Source organism: Sarcophilus harrisii, chromosome 3 (assembly GCF_902635505.1).
Source record: "Sarcophilus harrisii chromosome 3, mSarHar1.11, whole genome shotgun sequence".
In the NCBI taxonomy this organism is placed as follows: domain Eukaryota; kingdom Metazoa; phylum Chordata; class Mammalia; order Dasyuromorphia; family Dasyuridae; genus Sarcophilus; species Sarcophilus harrisii.
Genome location: NC_045428.1, coordinates 2,536,420 through 2,558,601, shown reverse-complemented (window position 1 = coordinate 2,558,601; position 22,182 = coordinate 2,536,420). Strand labels below are relative to the sequence as shown.

Below are 22,182 nucleotides of genomic sequence, written 5' to 3'. Positions count from 1 at the left end.
TAACAATCTTTTATTTATAGTCACCAAAATGTTCTTCAGAATTATTGGATCAATTCACAAATTCAATAAAAGAAAGCAACAATGGTTTCATCTTTCTGTAGTGGCACCTCTGTCATTTTCAATTTTTGTAATCTTTGGCATTCGGTCTAAGATGAAATCATAGAATTGTTTTAATTTGCATTTGCTTTATTTCTCGTGAGGTGCATTTTTCCCCACAGGACTGTTTATAGTTTGTCTTTTTTTCTTTTGAGATCTGCCTGTTTATGCCCTTATTAGACAATGACTAGTGCTCGTAATTACTTATTTCAATTACACACACACGTACATACACACACACACACACACACATATATATATTTCATAGATATAAGACTTTTATCAGATAAATTTGCTGCAATTATTTCTCCTAGTTACATTCTCTTTTAATTCTAACTGCTCTGATTTGTTTGTACTAAAACTTTTAATTTTATGCAAGGAAAATTTATTTTTCATGATCTCTATCCTTTCTTTAGTCAAGTGATTTATGCCAGGAATGCAGGGCTGATTCAATGTTAGGACAATATTAATAACAAAACCAACAGAAATCATATAATTATCTCAATAGATGCAGAAAAACACCTTTGACAAAATACAGAAAGCACAGGAATAAATAAAGCTTACCTTAAAATGTTTTGTACTATTTACCTAAAGTCATTAGCAAGGATAAAAGGCATAAGCTAGAAGCATTTCCATTAATCAAGGTAAAGCAAGGATGTCCATTTCTACCTCTTTATATAATACTGTAATAGAAATGCTATATATAGAAGATAAGAAAAAGAAGTTAAGGAAATTAGAATAGGCAATGAGGAAACTATCACTCTTTTCAGACAACAGGAATGATATACTTAGAAAATCCTAAAGACTCAACTTAAAAACTACTTGAAATTATTCACAACTTTAGCAAAGTTGCAGGACACAAAATATATAAATCATCAGCATTTCTACATAATACCAACAAAGTCCAGCAGCAAGAAATAAAAAAAGAAATTCCAGTTAAAATAACTGTAGAAAAAATAAAATATTTGATAATCTACCTGCCAAGACAAACTCAGGAACTATAGGGATACAACTATAAAATACTTTTTACACAAATAAAGTCAGATTTAAACAATTAGAAAAATGTTCAATGCTGATGGGTAAGCAACTCAATGTAACAAAAATGACAATTCTACCTAAATCAATCTATTTATTAAGTGCCACATCAATTAAACCACCAAAAAATTTTTTATGGAGTTAGAAAAAGAATAACAAAAATCATCTAGAAGAACAAAAGCTCAAAAGATAGCAAGGGAATCAATGGAAAAATAATGTGAAAGAAGGTAGTCTAGCTGTACCAGATATCAAACTGTACTATAAAGTGCTAATCTGGTACTCAGTTCAAATCTGGCCTCAGACACTTAACACTTCCTAACTGTGTAACCCCTGGACAAGTCACTTAACCCCAATTAACTCAGCAAAAAAAAAAAAAAAGAAAGTGGTGGATCAGTGGAATAGATTAGATACAAATTACATTATAAGAAATGACTACAGTATCTTACACATATAATAAACCCAAACTCATTATTTTTTAACAAAAATTCATCATTTGACAAAAACTTCAGGAAAAACTAAAAAAACAGTAGGGGAAAAACTAGTTATAGGACAATCTATAGAACATCTCGCTCTGTACACCAAGCTAAGATCAAAATGGGTACATGATTTAGACGTATAGGATAATACCATTAGCAAATCAAAAGAGTATGGAATAATTTATCTGTCAGATTTGGATAAGGAAAGAATTTAGAACCAAAAAAAGAACAGTATAAAATAAAAAACAGATAATTGTGGTTATGTAAAATTAAAAAGGTTATGAACAAACAAAACCAATGCAACCAAAATTATAAGGAAAACTGAAAAGAGTAAAAATGTTTACAAGTATCTTTGATAAAGCTCTCATTTCTCAAATATATAGAGAACTGAATTGAATTTATTAAAATCCAAGGCATTTCCCAAATGATAAATGGTCAAAGGATATAAGCAGACAGTTTTCAGACAAAGAAATCAAAGGTATCTATGGTCATATGAAAAAAATGCTCTAAATCACTCAGAGAAATGCAACAAAACAACTCTGAGGTGCTACCTCACACCTATCAGAGTGGCTACTATGACAAAAAAGGAAAATGCTGGCTGTTGGAAGAGATGTGAGAAAACTGGGACACTAATGCATTGCCAGTAGAGTTGTGAACTGATCCAACCATTCTGGAGAATAATTTGGAATGCCCAAAGGGCTATCAAACTGTGCATATCCTTTGTTTGATCCAGCAATACCACTATTAGGTCAGTTTCTCAAAGATATTCAAAAAAAAAGGAAAGGAACCTATTTGCACAAAATATTTATAGCAGGTCTTTTTGTGGTGCCTAAGAATTGGAAATCGAAGGGAGGCCCATCAATTGGACTAATGAGGCTAAACAAGTTGGGGTATATGATTGTAACGGAATATTACTTGCTATAAGAAAGGACAAGCAGAATAATTTCAGAAAAACCTAGAAAGACCTTTATGAATTGATGCATAGTGAAGTGAACAGAACCAGGAGTATGTCATATACAGTAACAGCAATAATGTTTGATGAAGAACTGGGAATGACTTAGCTACTCTCAGCAAAACAATCATCTAAGACAATCCCAAAGGACTAACAATGAAACATACTATCTGCCTTCAGAAAAAGAACAGATTATTTGAACAGAGATGGAAGTACACTATTATTCACTTTCTTTCTTTTATTCAGGAATTCCTGTTCAAAATGACTAATTAATGGAAAAGTTGTACATAACTGCACATGTATAATCTATATCAGGCTGCTTTCTGTCTCGGGGAGGGGAAAGAGGAAGGAATAGAATTTGGAAATTGAAATTTTACATTAAAAAACCAAAACTGTTAACCATATCCCATAACTAAGAAAAATATCACCTTTCTTGCTCCTCTAATTTATTTATGAAATGATCTTTCATATTTAGGTCTTCAATCCATTTGGATCATATTATAGCATATGGTGTGAGACACTGATCTAACCCTACTGACAGATAACTTTCCAACTTTGCCAGGATTTTTTGTTGAATGGTGAATCCATATCCCAGCATTGGCAATCCTTGGGTTTATCTAATACCATACTACTACTCTTTTCAATTGCCTCTGGAGCTCATAGACCTAATTCTTCCCCACTGGTCGACTTTTGTATTTTTCAACCAGTACCAAACAGTTTTGATGATTTAAAATGACTGACTCATTTTCAGATCTTTAAAAGAGATCTTTAAAAAAAAAAAATCTTTTAATGTCATTTTTTTTTGAGGAACAGGAGAAGGCGGCAGCTTAGTGACATACAACCCAACTTCATAAAATAGAAAGGAAAAAAAAGGCTGTCGCTTGAGTTCTTCCAACTTTACTATAGTCACTTAAAGGCCAAAATTCAATGCCAAATTACAGCATCTTATGAAAACAAAGAGATTTCCAATTCTCTTAAATCCTAACAACTGTCACAATGTCTTTTACATTAACACATTTACTTCAACCTAATATGCTTAATATATGTCTGGGTCTAGTAATATGTTGTTGCACTTAGAAAAAAAAGACTAAATAACCAACTGACACAGTCCAAACAAACCAGGCCTGTGACAGATCTGCTCGGTCTCTTTTCCGATGAAAAAAATGCATTACAAATCTGTGGTCGACTAAAGCAGGCTAAGGCCGACTGCTTCCAGAGCTTACCAAATTATGTCAGGCATTTTCCATGTGCCTTATCCAAGAATCCATTATGAAACCTCATCCAACTGACAAAGATATAACTGAACCATAATACAAAGGAGCTTAGAACTTAAGGCTGCTCAGAACCTAAAGTCACTCACGACGTCATAGAAACCTCTGAGTTCCAGCAAACAAGATGCCTGTTCCAAATGTACTCCAAGTCTATTCGAGGTCACTGGGCACACAACTCCTTTGGAACTTATGGTCTTCGGTTCTAGTATACTGTTCTAGTAGCCAAAATTCACATTCCCCCACACAGCTCCAAGTAAGGACAAGATCCCCCACGGCTGTTGCTGCTGTCTTTTTGTTTTTGCTGAGGCAATTGGGTTTAAGTGACCTGCCCAAGGTCACACAGCTAGGATGTGTTAAGTGCCTGAGGCCAAATTTGAACTCAGGTCCTCCTGACTTTAGGACTGGTGTTCTATCCACTGCGCCCCCTAGCTGCCCCATGGCTATATCTGCTTCTAAAGCTTGTCAAAGCTAACAGTTTGGAAACGGTGTTGCTCGTTTTCTAGAAGCAAGAACAATGGATGGGAGCTGCCAAAGGGCGACTTCAGACTTTATGCTGGGGAAGTTCTCTCTAACTGGGACAGGCTGTGTGGGAAGGCGATGGGTCAGGGGAAGCATCCCAGCCCAGGTGGGCCTGCTCATGTTAAGCAGTAAGCACTTCTTGATAAGGAAGTGCTATCAGGTATCAATAGTTCCTGCCCACAAAGAATTTACTTTCTAGTGGGGGAGCGGGATGCAAATAATTAGGTACATATAAGGTTTATAGAGTAAATGCAAGAAAATTTGGTAACAGCAGCTGGGGAAATGGGGAAAGTCCTCCTACAGAAAGGGGCATCTGAGCTGAGTCTTGACGAAGCCAGAGACTCCAGGAAGTAAAGATAAAGAGAGAAGAGGAATGGGCAACTTCTATGGGACAAGCAAGTACCAAAGCATAAAGACAGGAAACAGGTGTATACGAGGAGCAGCACGTGGGCCGGTATGACTGGATCACAGAGGGCAAGAGGGAAAGGTAAGAACAGGACCAACTCTGAAGTTCTTTAAAGGCGGGAGTATTTCATAGTCAATGCAAGAATTATTGCAGAGTCACTGGGGTTTACCAAGGGGGAAGAGGTGGCAATTAAACCCCAGTGTTAGGAAAATCCCTTCTGCTGGTGAGGGAAGGCTGGAATGGAGCAGGGAGAGCCTCGCATCTCTAATTTCTGTGATTCTGCTTCTGTTTTAAACAAAAGCCAAGGGCCCGACTTGTTTCACAAGTAACCTGGCAAACTTGCCGTTTTTCCGGAATCTGATCCTGTCTGAAACAGTTCAATTAACCAAGAGCAGATTTCTCTGAATAAGGCAATCACATGGGCTAGGACATCATGCAGGGTGAACGACCTCCTGGGGAGGGGCCTGTTCTGTCAGTTTCTTTTAATGGACAATGCTTCTTCAGCTGACTTTCCCTCACAGACAGCCCTGTAGTACAGTCAAAAGAGCCACAGATGCCCAGCAGGAGCTCTGGAAGCTGCCCCGTGTAATCAGTGACCCCTCGTAGCCCCATTTTCTTTTTCTGTAAAATTCAGTTTCTCATGTCGCCACTCTGTTGCCAGCCCTCGGGAAAACGGGACTACTTTAGAGAGCCCAGACAAGGAAAGCACTGGGAAAGCTGGCTTCATTACCTCCAATACACGTCTCCATGTATCTGTGTCTCCAGGCACAAAGGCACAGTCACCACACAGGTCAGAGAGAATACACATCCTGCACATATGCATCCTGTCTCTATTATGATTTTGTGTGCTACGGTGACTTTGTTCCATAATCTCCTCAGGGCTCTCACTGCAGCAATCAATACTTCTCCTGCTCCTAATCAACTGCCCCGGCAGCTTCCCAAAGCTTTCCTTGGCTCCCTATCTTCCCACTCCCTCAGCCAAGGGGCAGCTCCCAGGATTTCACACAGAAGAACCACAGAGAAGAAAGCTCCTCTTTCTCTCCTGTTGCTCATCTCACATCTTTCAGACACCTTCCCCCAGCAGCTCCCCCAGCATCCACATCTCTCTTGAAGAGGTCTTTAGCCAGATCCATGTGCATCCGGGATCCCATCTTCTCCATCTGTATGTCCCCTCCCTCACCCTCATTCTCCCTCTAAGCTTTCCAGTTCCTCCCTAAGTGGTAGCTTTTCTTTGCTCCCCACAAAACACTCAGAAGCTAGCCTGGTAGTTAATGTCCTAGCCACCTCCTCTCCTCTTGGGCCAAGTGCTTTCTGCAATCACACCCGTTTCCTATCCTCTTGCTTCATTCTAAGTTCTCAGAAATCGAGCTTTGACTCTCCCCTGGACTCAAAACTCTCCCCCCACAGTCCCCAAATCTCTTTTCCTGGCTTTGGTCCTTCTTGATTGCTCTGTGGCATGACACAATTGAGCCCCCTTCCCTTTCAATTTCCACAGTATGGATCTCCCCCAGCTCTCCTCCTCCCTTCTCAATCTCTTTTGCTGGATCTTGGTCCAGCTCCCTCACAGGGGAGATGGCCAAGGCTCCCTCCTGAGCTTCCCCTTCTCTGGGATGTCCACAGCTCAGGTCATCAGCTCTCAGGAGCACCATCGGGCCCACAGAGCCAGCCCGAGCCCCAGTCTCACATCTCTGACATCTCAAGCCAGATGTCCCATAAGCAAACTCCCCTGTCAAAAGCAAAAGTCCTCATCTCGCTCACCAAAGCTCCTCTTCCCCATTCCCTGCATCTGCTGAGGATAATGTCCACAGCTCATCCAACGTAGACAACCTGTTGTCAAGTCTTGTCCTCTAGGTCCCCACAGCCATGGGTCTGCCTGGCACCTCTCCCTGCTCTGGCACTGAGAAGATTCTCCACTAGTGTAGGTAGGGCCACTGTCACCCCCGCCACTCTCTAGGACCTCCAGGGTCAAACAGCAGCTCATTGGAGTGTGACCTGTCCTGGTTCTTCCCTCCCAACTTTGTGGTTCATGTACTTTACGCCCGGCAAGCCCGGCCTTCCTAGCTGCTCTCAGAGAACAGCCCATCTCCTTACTAACTGACGGATGCTTTATGAAGTTTTTAAAAGTTATTATACCCTTATGAATATTATGGAATATTATTGCTCAGTTAGAAATGACCAACAGGGTGATTTCAGAAAGGCTTGGGGAGACTTACATGAACTGATGCTGAGTGAAATGAGCAGAACCAGGAGATCATTCTATACTTCAATAACAATACTATAGGATGATCAACTCTTATGGACGGGGCCATCTTCAGCAATGAGATGAACCAAATCATTTCCAATGGAGCAGTAATGAACTGAACCAACTACACCCAGCGAAAGAACTCTGGGAAATGAGTATGAACCACTACATGGAATTCCCAATGCCTCTATTTTTGTCCGCCTGCATTTTTGATTTCCTTCACAGGCCAATTATACACCATTTCAAAGTCCTATTCTTTTTGTGCAGCAAAATAACTGTTTGGACATGTATACCTATATTGTATTTATCTTATACTTTAACATATTTAACATGTATTGGTCAACCTGTCATCTGAGGGAGGGAGTGGGGAGAAGGAGCGGAAAAATTGGAACAAAAGGTTTTGCAATTGTCAATGCTGAAAAATTACCCATGCATATATCTTGTAAATAAAAAGCTATAATTTAACAAAAGTTATTATACCCTTGAAAAATACTGACATGCATTTCCATATAAAAAGCACAGGAAAGGGGGCAGCTGGATGGCACAGTGACTAGAGCACCGGTTCTAAGGTCAAATCTGGCCACCACTTACTAGCTATGTGACGTTGGGCAAGTCACTTAATCCCAATTGCCTTATAAAATAGAAAGAAAGAAAAAGGATGGGAAAAACCCCACAGAATCTCACAGAAGTCCCATTTAAGACCTTCTTTGTGTATACAAGAAAACTGAGGCTCTGGCCATCTGCCCAGGGTCACAGAGCTCGTGACTGGATGAGATGGAAGTCTAGCACTAAACATCATCAGTTGTGTACAGAGAGCCAACGAGGTCACCAAGAACTAGGACAGAGAATGAAGAAGGACCAGGATGGGGACTGGAGGGATGTTTCCCCAGAGAAAGAAAGCAGGAGGCATGAATTGGATTGAAATGGCTCCTCCAAAAGTCAATCTTAACAAGCAATTTATTTCCTGAGACTGACTAAAAAGAAGCTAAGAAAGAAATGGAAAAAAAAAATTAACAATCAGAAGTTTTAGAAGGAAAAAAAATCAAAATTAATATTTATCATTTGTCAAAATATAAGCTGTTTATACTCATTGATCTTATTAGGAATAAATATAGAAACAAAAATTAAATTTAAATGAGACATAGTACTTTAATACTTAAGTAAAGATTTCTTTTTTTAATGACCAATGTATAAAGTGCATTCTAAAACACTTGAGTGTTTTTTTTTAACTTGTTTTTACTTGTTATTTTCTTTAACATTCAGATAACAGGAGACGTTACTTCTGAGTCAATGCAGTCCTTCCATCCTAAAACAAATTGAAGCTATAGAGATTTTGTAGCAAAAAATCATAAAATGTTCTTTTTTTAAAAAAGAAACTCCTCAAAGCTAGTGAGTTAAATGGAGTTATTTCAAGAGTCTGACCCCACCCTCAATGCCCCATTCCACTCCATTTTAAAGTAACCTCATTAGATCCAAAATTCCAAAAGTAAGAAGAGCAAAGAAGGCCCATGATCAGACCAGCCACACAATCTGTGGCCAATCGGTAAATGATACTCAGAGAATTCCAACTTTCTCCCAAACAACTGCCCCCTCCCTTCCCAATTGCAGAACTTGGACATCACTAAGGAATTTTTAGGAAAATATTGCTCATAGTTCTTCACATCCTTGTTAGTGGCACCACTTACTGTGTGAAAGTTGATCATTTCCTGAAGACTTTCAGAAAATTTGGTCAAGCTTGTCTGCAAAAGAAAGAAATCAAGAGCTAATCTAAGCAAAGGGAAAAGGCATTTATAAAGTGCCTCCTATGTGTCAGGCACTGGGCTAAGCACTTTTATTTTAATAAATATTATTCTCTTTTTAGTATAAAAAACTAAAATAGAGGCCACAGATATTTGTGGTTCAGCTGGGCAAAGATTTGCGGGACAAATACTTCTCCCGATCACCAAAGGGACAATCTCCCAATGACTCGCCAGACACGGACTGCACAGTCTAAGTCAATAAGGCTGTGAAGGCAGGAATATACTGGAATCAAGGTGCCCGTAGCCTTCTGAATCCCCTGAAACAAGAAACAGGCTGCCTGGCTTTGCTCTCAGCCTGTTCACGCCTATGAATGACGTCGGACTGAGTATTCCCGGGATATAAAGTGAAACATTGCAAAGTCTGGGTTCCAAGTCCTGTAGAAGAAAGCCCTTGAACTCCCAACACTGTGAAATTAGAATGAAGTGCCATGTGGGCACATCTGACTGGGATGGACAGTCATCTATGATGGCATCAGCCTCCCCCACCGGTGACAAAGCCACCACAATGACCCACAGACTTGCCAGGGAGTTGGAGACATGGATGCTAAGTCCCATCTCTCTCTGGGCCTCGGCAGAGGGGAAGAAGGGCGGAGGGAGAAGCTCTCTGGGGCCAGCAGGACCACTCTGGGCACAATGAGGATCGCTGCCCTTGTCTAAAATCTGGGTTTTCTAATTGTCTTTATTTTCACACTCACCTCCACCACAGCATCTCTACTAGAATATTGAGCCAAGTCTCGAATTCCGTTCACAAATTGCTTATTTGCGACACAAAAGGCCTTTCCGGTATCAATCATTGCGATACAAAGCTTTACAAGCTGGAAAAAAAAAAAAAAAAACCCTCAGTTTTACAAATCTCAATTTTACAAATCCTTTACATAACAGAATTTTAACACTTTATTTGCAAGACAGATGAAAGACCACTTGATTTCATCATTAAGTAAACAAAATGACCAGTCACAGAAACAGCTCCAGTTTACCAAACTTTCCCTAAGCCCATGGGGTCCAGTTAGAGCCCTTTCAAACTCACTTCAGACTCTTATCTGTTAAGAACAAAACTCCCAAGGACTCACAGGAGCAGCTCAGCTGAATCCTAGAGCCTGATCCCAAGCAGGGCAACCAGAAAATCTGCTCCCTACCACCCACCTTCTTGTAATCCTCACAGATATGAGGAAGCACTGCTGGAGGCCAGGGTTTCAGAACAGAAAACTGGAAAGCAATCTCCCAGAAATTAGAGTTAAATCAGCATTGCACATACACGCCAGTAGCTTACTCCATGGAAATAAAACTGAGACAGAAAAAGTCCCCAACAAGTTAGAAAAGATGTCTTTCTTACATTTGGGGGAAAAATGCTTGATTGACCAAGGGGAAGAGAAAAAAATGAACAATTTTAACTATATAAAATCAAAAGCTTTAGCACAAAGCCAATGAAAGCAAAAAATAGCAGGGAAACAGTTAATTTGCTGGGGGAAGAAATTTTTGGAGCAAATAAAACTCTTAACAGCCAATTAGATGTAGGGAATTTTACAAATAAAAAAGAGCAAGAACCATTGCCAACTAGATAAACAGTCAAAGTCTGTAAACAGTCAGTTCTCAAGGGAAGAAAGCCAAACAATCGATGGCTACATGAGGGGAAAACCACTTCTCCAAATGATTAATAATGCAATGAATACTAACAAAAATAACTGAAGTTCTACCTAAAGTCCATCAAATACAGTGTAAGGCCTGGAGGCAGGAGAACCTGACCCCTGTGCTGTGTGACCCTGGTCACTTCACTGTTACTTGCTTCAGTTTCCTCATTTGGACAAGGAGGATCATACTGGCCCCTCCCTCCCAGGGCTGTTGTGAGGATCAGAGGAGATAGTATCCCTGGCACACAGTAGGTGTCACAAAAATACTGATCACCACCACCATCATCATCATTATTCCCTTGTTCTTGAGCTGATACCATTTTCAGCATTCAACCCGAAGAGTTAAGCAAAGAGGGAAAAGATGCACATAACCCAAAATTGCTTCTGTTGTAGCAAAGAACTGGGAACGAGCGCCCATCAACCAGAATGACTGAACAACTTAAGTTACTATAATGTCTGATTTTATTATTTTGTGAAGTTTTTTACAAGAAAATAGGCAGTTTTTGAAAGAAGAAAAGGATGCTTGACTGATAGCTGGTACTTCCAATCAAAAGGAAACCTAAAAAGTTAAGAGAGAGGGAGAAAACTGCCTATTTATTATATACCCACTAAGATGGAAACAAATTTAAAAAGTTACAACAGTGTGAATAGTAGCAAAGGCATCCAGAAATTCATGTGACAAAAAGGTCTAAGAAAGGAGCAAACCACTTCACTCCCGAGCCTCTGAAGTCTCCAAAATGCACTGAGTGTGGGCAACAAGCCATGTGAATCTGAGATCATGATGAAAGGATGGGTTTCACAGGGATCACTGAATCAGGGCAGAACGGAACCCCTGAAGGGCACAGAACTGGAAAAGTACATCAAAGTCTAGAGGAAAGAGACTGGCCAAAGGTAGAATAGGGAGGAAAGTGAGAGTGGGAGAAGAAGGAACAGAGCAGCCTTGGGTACAGAGAAGATACACTCCCAAGGAAATCCAGGAACCCAGAAGGAGACATGGTGGAAGACAGATGGTGTGTGTAAAAGGGCAACATAGGCAAGAACGAAGAAGGAAGTAGGAGACTGGGAGTCACAGGAACACCAGAAGCCTGACAGAGAAACATAACCTGGGAAAAGGGACTTCATGTATTTAGACTTGGTGACAGAGCTCTTTCTTACTCAATCCAAAACAGAAGAGCCAATAACAATGTCCAAAGGGCATAAGAACCAGAGGGAATGGATCTCACCACCAAGGAAGAGTTACTAACAGAGGGATGAGTGCTAAGAATACAGGGAAAAAGATGCTTCTAGCTCACAATCTGTGGTAGAGAATGGAGGAAAAGTCGGGTATAATCTGATGTGCTCTCTAGATTCAGGAAGAGCAGATTTCAAAGAACTAGAGAAAGGATATAAAGGGCTCAAAAGTAAATTCTGAACATACAAAGAGAAATAATTCAGATGAGGAAAAAATTTTTTTCCTAAAGAGACCAATGCTGATACACTGGAAACTAATTAATCACCTTGGTTTTTAAGCCCCAGAGAATATGGAAGGATGACATCAACAATGACAATGACTTTCAGAGAGCACTCTGAGAGGGACTCACTAAGGAAGATTTGACTTTTGACTTTATAGTCAATGAAAATACTAGATGATATTTAGGGTCCAAAGAGTGAAGCAGCAAGACCCACCAGAGCTTAGGAAGCAATTGGAGGACAGATGGCCCCCCAAAAATTGGCTGCTGGGAAGTATATCTTAGACCCAAGGATTGGACTTCAGCTCAGGAAAGAGTAGGGATGAGTAGGTCAACATCCAGACAAGAATGGGTGTGTCTAGAGCCAGGTGGGAACTGGGAAATGGGAGGGCAAAATAAAGAAAGGGCTTCCTGAGGTGCCCACTTGAGGCAGCCAGGTGGCTGGTGGAGCCAAGGCAAAGAAATCCAGGTCTCTGGTTCCATGTGTTGCTCCTGCATCTTGCAGTAAGTTCTAGTACTCTTGGTGTTCCTGGACTATAAACAGAAGACAGAAGTTGTGTCTTAGCTAATCTTTTTATTTGGATCCAGAAGCCCACATAGCACTCTTCTTCCAGCTGGTACTTAATAAGCATTTTTTGACATGAACCATATCACTGGTGTGCTATGAACCTCAGGAATATTCTAACTCTCTATACAATAATTAAAGAGGAAATTCAAAAGCAAGATCACAGAAAACACCAGCAACACAGAGATCAGTAATCAGCAAACTGATTTCCTGAGGTTTCTTCATGGCCGTGACCATTTCTGGAAAAGTATCTAAAAATGAAAAGCCATAGATAGGAAACAAACTTTTTCCTACTATAAAGTGGTGTGAAACTCGGTGGAGCTGAATCTGTACCATCATATTACTAATGTAACGATTTCACTATCAGATTATAAAGTAACAGAGAATGATAGCTGCCATCTTGTGGATCAAATCGATATCTCCCAACCTTCTTTCATGAATCTATGAAACAATGGAAGACAAGGGTGACTTCGATCTTTGCTTACAGATTTTGAGAGTCTGTGGATCGTGAGGGGAAGTCTGATTGGACTTACCTTATCGAGTTTGAGTTCCAATTCGGCCACATCTCCTTCCACCTCTTCCAAAGCGGCCCTGCAAGAATTACCATAAAGCACTTAGTTAAGATGGCTTCGCTTCCCAACCTACATCGGTCCCGTCCCCGGGACTTCCATCACCTTCTTCCCAACTTAAGGAGCAAGCTTTTGGCCACAAAGTTCCCTGGAATAACAAAAGGCTCACGTCTGTGCCATGCAGGAAGGTCAAGGGGATGCTCTGACAAATGAGACGGTGAGGTCTGTGTCACCAAATCCCTTCTAGAAAAGGGACATGGTCAGATGCTGTCCCTGACCCGAGACATTCTTAACACATTCTCTTTCTGTTCCTTTTCTGGTTGGACCAGATCTATAATCCCATAAGCTCCCAGAGAGGAAACTCTATGCACCAAGGAGGCTCAATTTAATAGTCATAAAATAGAAATGTGAGGAATTCAATCTCTTAAACAACAATTAAATCCTGGACAACAAAAGTATCACAGAAGAAAAAAATAAAAAAGGAAAAGTACTCCTTTTTGCTGCTTCTTAACAGAGCAGGGTAAGCATTCTTTCGAGCCCCCCCCCCCCCCCCCCAGCATCAAGAGGCCAAGTCATCCACTCTCCTAACCGCCTGTTAGTGGAGGGACAGAGAAAAAGGAAACAAGGAGAAGTGGAAGGAGCAGAGGAAGGTGATCTTGAGGGGGGGGAAATCCTTCCTAAGAGCAGAAACAAGACAAAGAACCTCTGAACAAAACTGACAGAACTGGAGAGTAACTGATCACCTAATATAAAGACCGCTATTGGACACTGGAACTCAGGATGGTCAAGACAAACTTTCTACGAGAAAACTAAAATCTCTACTTGGAAAGATGCATAGAAAACTTCTTCCTACAGCAAGTAAACCCAGGTGACAGAGTGAGCATATATGGGATCCACAAAGTGATGAGAATTTCTATTCCTTCTGTTGTCATGGAAAACAGCTTCAGAGGTTTAACAGAAGACCTTGAAGAACCAAAAACAATCATGGAGCTGAAGGAATTTGAAGCTTCAACCAAGGTATTTTGACTGTATATAGTGTATATATATTTTTATTCTTAACTTGGAAATTTTTTGTGGCAGGTTAAATGTTTGTAAATTGTGTTTTTAATGAGTTAAACTTTGGAACAATCAATTTTAATGTTCCAGAGATAGAACATGTTTTAAAGTAATAAATCTGAACCTTGGAAAAAAATTCTTACTATCCATTTATTTTGACATAATAGAAAATACCTTTTCTCATATATATGAAAAGTATTTGACATTTTGCAAGAAGCTTTGACTCCAAATTTCCTTTGATGTGAATCATCACCTAACAGTCAGGGAGGCAGAGCTGCAGATTTAGGCTCCTTACTTATTCATGACGATCTGACAACAGGCTCATTAGATCCTTTACTCTGCAACAACCCAAAGGAACTGGAAATCAATGCAGGACGAAGTACTTTCCATCTCATCTTTAAGAGCTAGCAGGATAAAACCCAGGCTGGGGACATGGTTCCAGATGATGTAGCTTATTCCAAAAAAAAGAGGGTGGTGGGGACATTAGTCTGCAGGGACACTCCTGTAAGGAAATCCAGGAATCAGAGCAGGAAAAGCCCAATGGACAATAACCAAAAGAGGGGGAAAGAGAAGCATTTTGGTCGTCAGAGCATACTAGAACCTGCCTGGATGTGAGCATCCAAGAAGCACCTTAAATTTGAAAGCCTTCTAATTCCAACAGACTTGGGATGAAAAGTGCCATCTGCATCCACAGAGAGAGAGCCATGGAGCCTGAGTATGGATCAGAGCATCATATTTTCAGCTTTATTTTTTTGTTTGCTTGCTTGGGTTTTTTTTTTCTTTCTCATAGTTTTTCCTCTTTTGATCCGATCTTTCTTGCCCAGTAGGATGAATATGGAAATCCGTTTAGAAGAACTGCACATGTTTAACTTATATCAGATTGCTTGCTATCTAGAGGAAGGAGGAATAATTTGGAACACAAGATTTTGCAAAGGTGAATGTTGAAAACTATCTTTGGAAGCCTTCTAAAGATAGAGGGAGAAAAATGGTAAATTCTACTCTGCATAAATGATAATAATTTGGCCCAAAGTTAACTATCCAGGCTAGAGATTATACTGTCGATATAAAAGCACAGAAAGGAAGAACAGGAAATGAGATTAAGCCCAAGTCTTACATTTGGCCTCCCAACTGGAGAAAGCTCAGTAAAGGCAAATGCACAACTTTCAAGATGGGGGTGGCAATCCTGCCAAGCTCCTCTGCAGATTGGTCAGCACAGGAGCATGACTCAGAGGCTTTGGACATTGGACAGCATCCTGGGGAGGGCAACCAGGGAAGGCCTTGAGTCCCCAGCATACAAGCAGCAGCTCTCTTTAAGATTGCCCCTCCATTCCCAGAAGTCTTTAAGGAACAAAGTGTCTATCCCCTTTAAAAAAAAAAAAAAAATAAGGGCAGAGACACCCAGAATAACTAATGCTAGCTGGCTGTGTAGCCTGAGGCAGCAGGCTGGATAAGGGAGGAGGCTGTAAGCCACAAGAGCTTTCCAACTCTCCTTCAGCCCTCAAATCCTGGAATTCTAAGCCTCTAGAATCACCATCATGTGCCAAGGGGCAGCAAACAGCATGGGGATGTGATTTTCCTAAAGCAGGATTCTCCCAGCTCCTGAGTCTGTCACTAAAACTCTTTCCCTCCACCAGATCTTGCTCAGCCGCCAATCGAGGCACCTCACAGATAAAAATAACGAAGACGGGAAACATTGCTTAAAGAATTTTCCAATTAATGTCATTGTCTGGAGAAAGCTTCACTCAGGACTTTCAAGGAGGGACCTGCTGGCCCCAGACTGCTGGGGGATGGAGTTTCCATGATCACCCTCTCCCTAGTCAGCCCCTTAAAATATGTGTGCCTCTGGGAGCAGCACAAGATAGTGGTTCACATAACTTTTCCATTAAGCACAGACACGCTCTGACTCCTGTAGAAGACCCCTACTCCTCCTGGCTCCCAGCTTCCTCACTACCATGCAAACATCCTTAGGGATGGGGGCTTTCCTGCTCACTTGTATTTTTTTTTCCAGCAACTAGCAGAGTGCTTGGCCCCCAGGAAGCACTTAACACCTATTCTATCAAAAACGCAATAATAACAATAATGATAATAACTGCACTATTTGGCACCTCAAGGTCAGCAAATGCACTTTACAAATGTTATTTCATTTGACCCTTACAACAATCTGGTGAGATTCGGAAAAATCTGTTTCCTCATTTTACATATGGAGAAATTGAGGTTAAGAGAGAAGTTATATGACTTGCCCAGCTTAACACTGCGACTCTGAAGCTGGGTTTGAATTCAGGTCTGCCCACTTCCAAGTCCAGGACTCTGCCCACCGCCCCATCCCCAAACTTCCCCTAGGCTGCCGTGATTATAAAACCATCTGAAACAGCCCAAAATCCCTTTAATAATCCTCCAAATCTCAGTTCTGACAATTCTAACCCTGAAGTGGGTTACTAAAACAGCAGAAACATTATTTTCAGACCACCAAAGCAGTTTCCCACTCTTTAGGTCAACATCAGAGTTGCAGATCCAGCAGGCCACAGAGCACCCAGGCTGGGCCTCTCTGCTGCAGCGAGCCTCCCTCCCCTTTCCCATGACTGCACTTATGAGTCTAGCACATTTTTAGGAAGGAGCCATTTTCATTTACTAATGGGGGTTGCCTGCTAAGGAAATAGTTTATGAGAAAGAGAGTGACTTTGGCTCTCCCACAAAAGCTGTGCTGACATCCTCCCTCCTTGTTCCCCCCTCCTCTCCCGGTCTGTGCATAATATACACACATGCATACACGTAGATACACATGCACACAAAATCAATAATAAATACACACAGGAAAAGAAGTCAAGCTGGTAATCATTTATGATGTGCCAGGCCCTGTGCTAACTAAGCCCTGCGGGTACAAAGAAAAGCAAAAAGCAGGTCCAGACCTCAAAGGGCTCCCAGTCTAGTGAGGGAGACCACAAGCAAAACAAAAAGCACAGAAAAGCTACAGCCAAATAAAGTGGAGATAATTAACAGAGGATGGCCCGGGCATGAAGGGGACCAGGAAAGGCTTTTTCTCGAAGGTAGGATTTGAGCTGGGACTTGAAAAAAAGCAAGGAGAGCATGGAGCAACCATAAGAGGCTGAAGCACTCCTGAGAAATTTGTTATCTTCCCGAAACAAAGCCCCAGTATCTAAAATCCATCCAGGAAAAGGGAGGCAAAGTATCGAAAATCAGCACTGGGTGACAGACAGTTTCTATGACCCACAAGTACACAAGCAAGGTCAAGAGAAGGAGGTAGGCCTTCAGCCACAAGGGAAGAATCCCCAGTGGCTGATGGCAACAATCACACAGGACATGTGGGCACTGACAGGTTAAGGGCCATCTGCCCTGTGGGAAGGAGCCTTTATTAGTGGAATATATTCTAAGAGCTTGTTTTCTCACTCATCACTTCCTCAATTCCACTTTTTTGAGGGATTTTTTTAAAGGGCTATCAAAAGTATTACTATCTAGAAAGCTAGTGAAAGAATGCAATAACAAGGTCTGAGTAGCTGCCACAGGTTACATTTCATCTGAATAGTCTAAAATTTAAGAAAGGAGGGCAAAGGGAGCAGAAAACCAGCCTCACTGGCTGAGAAAGCCCTGGGTCCCTGGTCTCCTCTGCCGGCTGCTCACCGACAACTCCTTAATACCTGAGTAGCAGAGCAGGTGCCCAATTTCATTGGAAAAAGAACTTTCTTCCATACTGATAAAAACAGAACTGGTCCAAAGGAAAAAAAACAAATAAATGTTCACAGTGATCTAAAGTATTACATTGTACACCCGAAAGCCATTCTTGAAGTCAAGCTCCCCAGGAACCTTGCAAGGAAGGGGATAAAGGCTACCTCCTCTTCCTCATTTGCCCCTGGTCAGACCTAATAAGCATCACCAGCAGAATTCAAGGCTCTAAGCTGAGAAACTTAGTGCTGAGAAGCACTGCCTCTCCATTCTAGCACCTGCCTGACCTTCAAAATCCTAGCGCACATGGGGCAGCTAGGTGGCACAGTGGATAGAGCACCAGCCCTGAAGTCAGGAGGACCCGACTTCAAATCTGGTCTCAGGCACTTAACACTTCTTGGCTGTGTGACCCTGGGCAAGTCATTTAACCCCCAATGCCTCAGCAAAAAAAAAAAAAAAAAAAAAAAAAGACAATCCTACAGCACAATTTTAGAAGTCTTGTTAACCCCATTTTAAAGAGCAAGATACTGAGACTGAGAGAGTTAAATAACTCAGTCAAGTGGTCTAGAACGGAAAGATTTAAAAGCAGGACTTCTCAAGTCCAACACTGCCTTTCTCCACAGTTATAATAATTAACAAATACAAGGAGCCATAAATGTTTATTGTCAAAGTGCAAAGGCAAAGAAGAATTCAGGAACTTTAATGACACTGAAATAAAATGATGGTGGGAAGGGCAGATAAACCAAAAGAAAACAAAACAAGTCCTACAATGTCAGAGCTGGAAGGCAAATGAGACAGCAACGCTTTCCAACAATGTCGGGCTGAGCGAACCTGGGGCGGGTAGCTGTGTTTGCAGAAGCTGGTCCACATGCTTCCCTAACCTGGGGACTTCTCCAGGTTTAGAAACAGGATGGAAAGAGCACAGATGGGACTTGAGCACTGAAGAACTCTGTCCTCGAGAGCATGAATTTGTAGAAGCGCATGAGTATGTGAAACTTTTATTCAATCAACTACTGCACAGCCTTGGATAATATTAAACAATACTGCACATTGTAGCCGTCTCCTAAGTTGTGCCAGGCACCAACCCACGAAATCCCACTGGCTTCACGGCTGCCAGGACTTTCTCCATGGGCAAGAAGCGGCCTGGCGCGGTGATGAAAAGGCTGGCATGGGGGTCAGGAAGCTCAGGCCTCGATCTTCCCCCTAGAGTCCCCAGAGGCTCCGAGCCAGAGATGGAAAGAGCCCACAGCCCCCAGGCCATCTACCTCACCTCTATTTTACAGTAGGACACTGGGTACCAAAAGCTGAAGTGAGTTGTCCAGCGTCACAAAGGTAATAATCTGCGTAAGAAAACAGACAATATAAGAAAAGAGAGTAACTTGCAGGCCCTGGAACACTTCAGTGAGCAGACAAAATTGCCAAGAGTCAGCTCAAGCACCTACAATCCAGCTTTCTCTCTTCTCAGCCTTTTCAACCCTGTCAAGACTGCTCTGATGTGGCAAGATGGTGGTCACATATCCAGGTTAATTCTGCAAGTTCCTGGGAAAATAGGATGACCTTTCACCCAAGATTCCCTTCTCTGTTGGCTTGGTGAACACTGCTTTAGGAAGGGACAAAAGTCAACTGGTTTTCCTGGGAGTGAATGGTAGCTGATGAGGATGGAGAGCCTGGCGTTCACCAGGCAGGACCGAGAGGCATCATCCAAATGAGAGACTTGGCGATCTTCATTGAAAACCAACCGAGGTTCTGGTTCTGGTGAGATCCCATGGGATCCTGAAGAGCCCCACTACCGCCAGAAGAAAAAGAAACTTGTCAACTCTCACATGGACAGAAGCAATGGGAGCCCTTGGCCTTTTTAAGCTCAGGTCTTAACAAGCCCCAGTCTGATGAGGCCGCAGCCATTCAGGGATGATGACCACCTGCTCCTTCCTCAGGAGCCCCCTTGTACTGACTGTCACAAACCAAGGCTCCAAAAAGGGGCCTAAGGGGTCACCTGACCCCATCCCCGCCTCTGCCTTCCCCCACAAATGCACTGACCATCGCTGACTCCAAGCCCCAGCAGTCACTTGGTCCAACACCAAGCTCACCCCCAAACTGAGACTCCACATACCCCGCACCACATGGGGTCCCAAGGGTCCCAGGGGATAAGAAAGGGTCATCTGTTGCAAGGCCATGGTCAACAACTCTTGGTTTAGAACGGCACAGTGACTAACCTTCCAGGCTTTCTCAGGCAGGTGCACGCTGGGCAAATGCTCCCAGCCACTTGAGCCTGGAAACAACAAAGGGAGGGCGGCCTCTGCAGCTCTCACCAGGAGGAAGGCGAGAGGCAGGGGGGCAAGCTTCCCCTGAGCCCACAGACATTTATTAAGTGCCCTCTTCTGCTGCCAGCCTTGTGCTCAGTGCTGGTATACAAAGAAAGGCAAAACCCCAAAGCTTAGTGAGGTGACCCCAAGAGAAAAGGGGCGCAGTGGAGGGGGACCAGGAGGACTTCCTTGGAAAGGGGCCTTTCAGCCAGGGACACCAGGAGGGGACGAGGAGGCTGGCAGGCCGCTCCCTCTGGGAGAATTGTCCTCGGCACAGTGGGGAGAGACCAGAAAGCTCAGGGAGGCCCACAATGCACTTCCTGTGTGAAGCGGCCAGGACATGGTGGAGTCAGGTCCATGGTGACTGTGTGACCCTGGGCAAGTGCCCTCCTCTCCCTGGAAGCTGCTCAGGGCAATGCGGGGGAGGACTGAGTGGAGGCAAATCATAGCTCCAATCCCCCAGAAGGACAACAAAGGAAGGGGACCCGGAAAGACGCGATCTATCACATTTTTAAGGTGATGCTACTTCCGCCATGCGCCCAGACTCACTGAGAAACAAGAACCAGGACTGCAGCCCAGGGGGAACGCTGTGTAGATGGGCCCGCGCCCCTGGCCGGGCAAGCCCGTGTGCCAACCATTTGTCGTCTCTACTTCCTGTGGCAGCCCAATTTCCTGTTTTCTGAGGCCAAGTTTCCTAACAAGCAGCCGCAGCAAAAACTGGGGGGAGACGGAGCCCGGGGAGGAGTCCCCCTCAGGCACAACAACTGGGCTCCTCACTGGCTCTAGCTCTGAAAAGTGCGAGTGAGCACAAAGTGATGGCCTCCTCTCAAAGTTCCTGGGAAAAGAAGATGCCTGAGGGGCTGAGGAGGACCTGCCATTTCCACTTCTTGGCCCCCAGCGCCAGCGTGAAGGGCCCCATATGGGCACAGTCACTCACGGTCCCAAGGTGATCCTGGAAGCGGTGCTGGGTGGGCATTTCTGAGCAGGATGGCCTGGAATCAGGGAGTGTCCCATCAGTCCCAGAGATGCTCCTGGAAGAAGACGCCCTTTCTAGAAGGGCAGCAAGGGTCGAATGGATGAGCCTGTGGGACACGGCTGGGTGTCTCCATGGCCAGTCATACCTATCGGCCCCCATCAATGTCACCTGTCCTAGGATACACTGAAAACGGGCTCGGTGAGTTATGGGTGCCAAGTACAAAGGCATCTTCTTCTAATGGCACCAGACACAGCATGGTCCTGTCAAGGCAGCCGAGGCTACAGCCATGCACAAAGTGCTAGGTCTGAGTCAGGAATGCCCCTTCCCCACCCCCCATCCAGTTGTGAGAACCTGGCCTCGTTTTCCCCTCCATTTCCCTCATGGCCTCCATTTCCTCAGCTGTAAAATGGGGCCCCTAATAGCATCTAGTTCCCAGCACTTCACTCAAGGGGGAGACCACGTAACTCGCCTGTCACGATGGATCAGAGCGGCCTCATAGTCAGACTGGCCTCCCTGGCTCAAGGCCTTTACTCATAAAGAACTGTGGCAGGAAGCCCATCACCAGCCCTGCAGGCCCTGCCCATCCTCTGTGACTCAGGGCCACGGCCTCCCCACCTCACAGTCACACCCCAGGGCCTACCTCTCATCGCTCACTCTTCTCATGGGACCCCTCTGACCTCCAAACACCAGATGGCATCATTCATTCCTAGCCAATCAGTCACATAGTCCATGGCAAACCCCATGTGAGGTCCTGTGAGTACAAGGACAAAGAAGTAATCCCAACCCCTGAAGAGCTGACGTCCTGCTGGAAGAGGTGACAAGTGCACCGGTAAACACGTAGTGGAAAGTGAATAAATGTAAACATGCACATAATAGTAAAAAAAAAAAAAAAAATCAGTCATTCGGGAGGGGAGGCTCTAGCTACAGGGCATCCAGAAAGACCTCACGGAGAAGAGCTCTGTCGCCTCATGAAGGAAGAGGGACTCTCTTGGATAACGGAGTGCAGAATGGAGGGGAGCATTCCAGGAGACCTGTGTAGAATCATGCAGATGGGCATTAGACAGAAAAGATAAATGCTGGAGAGGATGTGGGAAAACAGGAACACTAATGCATTGTTGTGGAGTTGTGAGCTAGTTCCACCATTCTGGAGAACAATATGGAAC

At 43.2% G+C, this 22,182-nt stretch overlaps 1 protein-coding gene across 7 annotated transcripts in view; it reads right to left on the bottom strand.

The window, feature by feature from the left end:
• The window catches only part of ACAP2 (ArfGAP with coiled-coil, ankyrin repeat and PH domains 2), a 76,286-nt gene extending 54,406 nt beyond the window's left edge, over positions 1-21,880 (bottom strand). The window contains exons 1-4 of one of the 7 annotated variants that reach the window (XM_031963598.1): positions 21,660-21,880; positions 12,971-13,028; positions 9,492-9,611; positions 8,683-8,736 (exon numbers count right to left, since the gene is read on the bottom strand). In XM_031963598.1, the coding sequence (XP_031819458.1) occupies positions 8,683-8,736; positions 9,492-9,611; positions 12,971-13,028; positions 21,660-21,682 (255 nt within the window). In that variant the 5' untranslated portion in view covers positions 21,683-21,880. The remainder of the gene's footprint in view (positions 1-8,682; positions 8,737-9,491; positions 9,612-12,970; positions 13,029-21,659) is intronic. The other 6 variants (XM_031963599.1, XM_031963593.1, XM_031963596.1 and 3 more) reach the window with 6 other exon arrangements.
• Between the last annotated feature and the right edge of the window lie 302 nt (positions 21,881-22,182).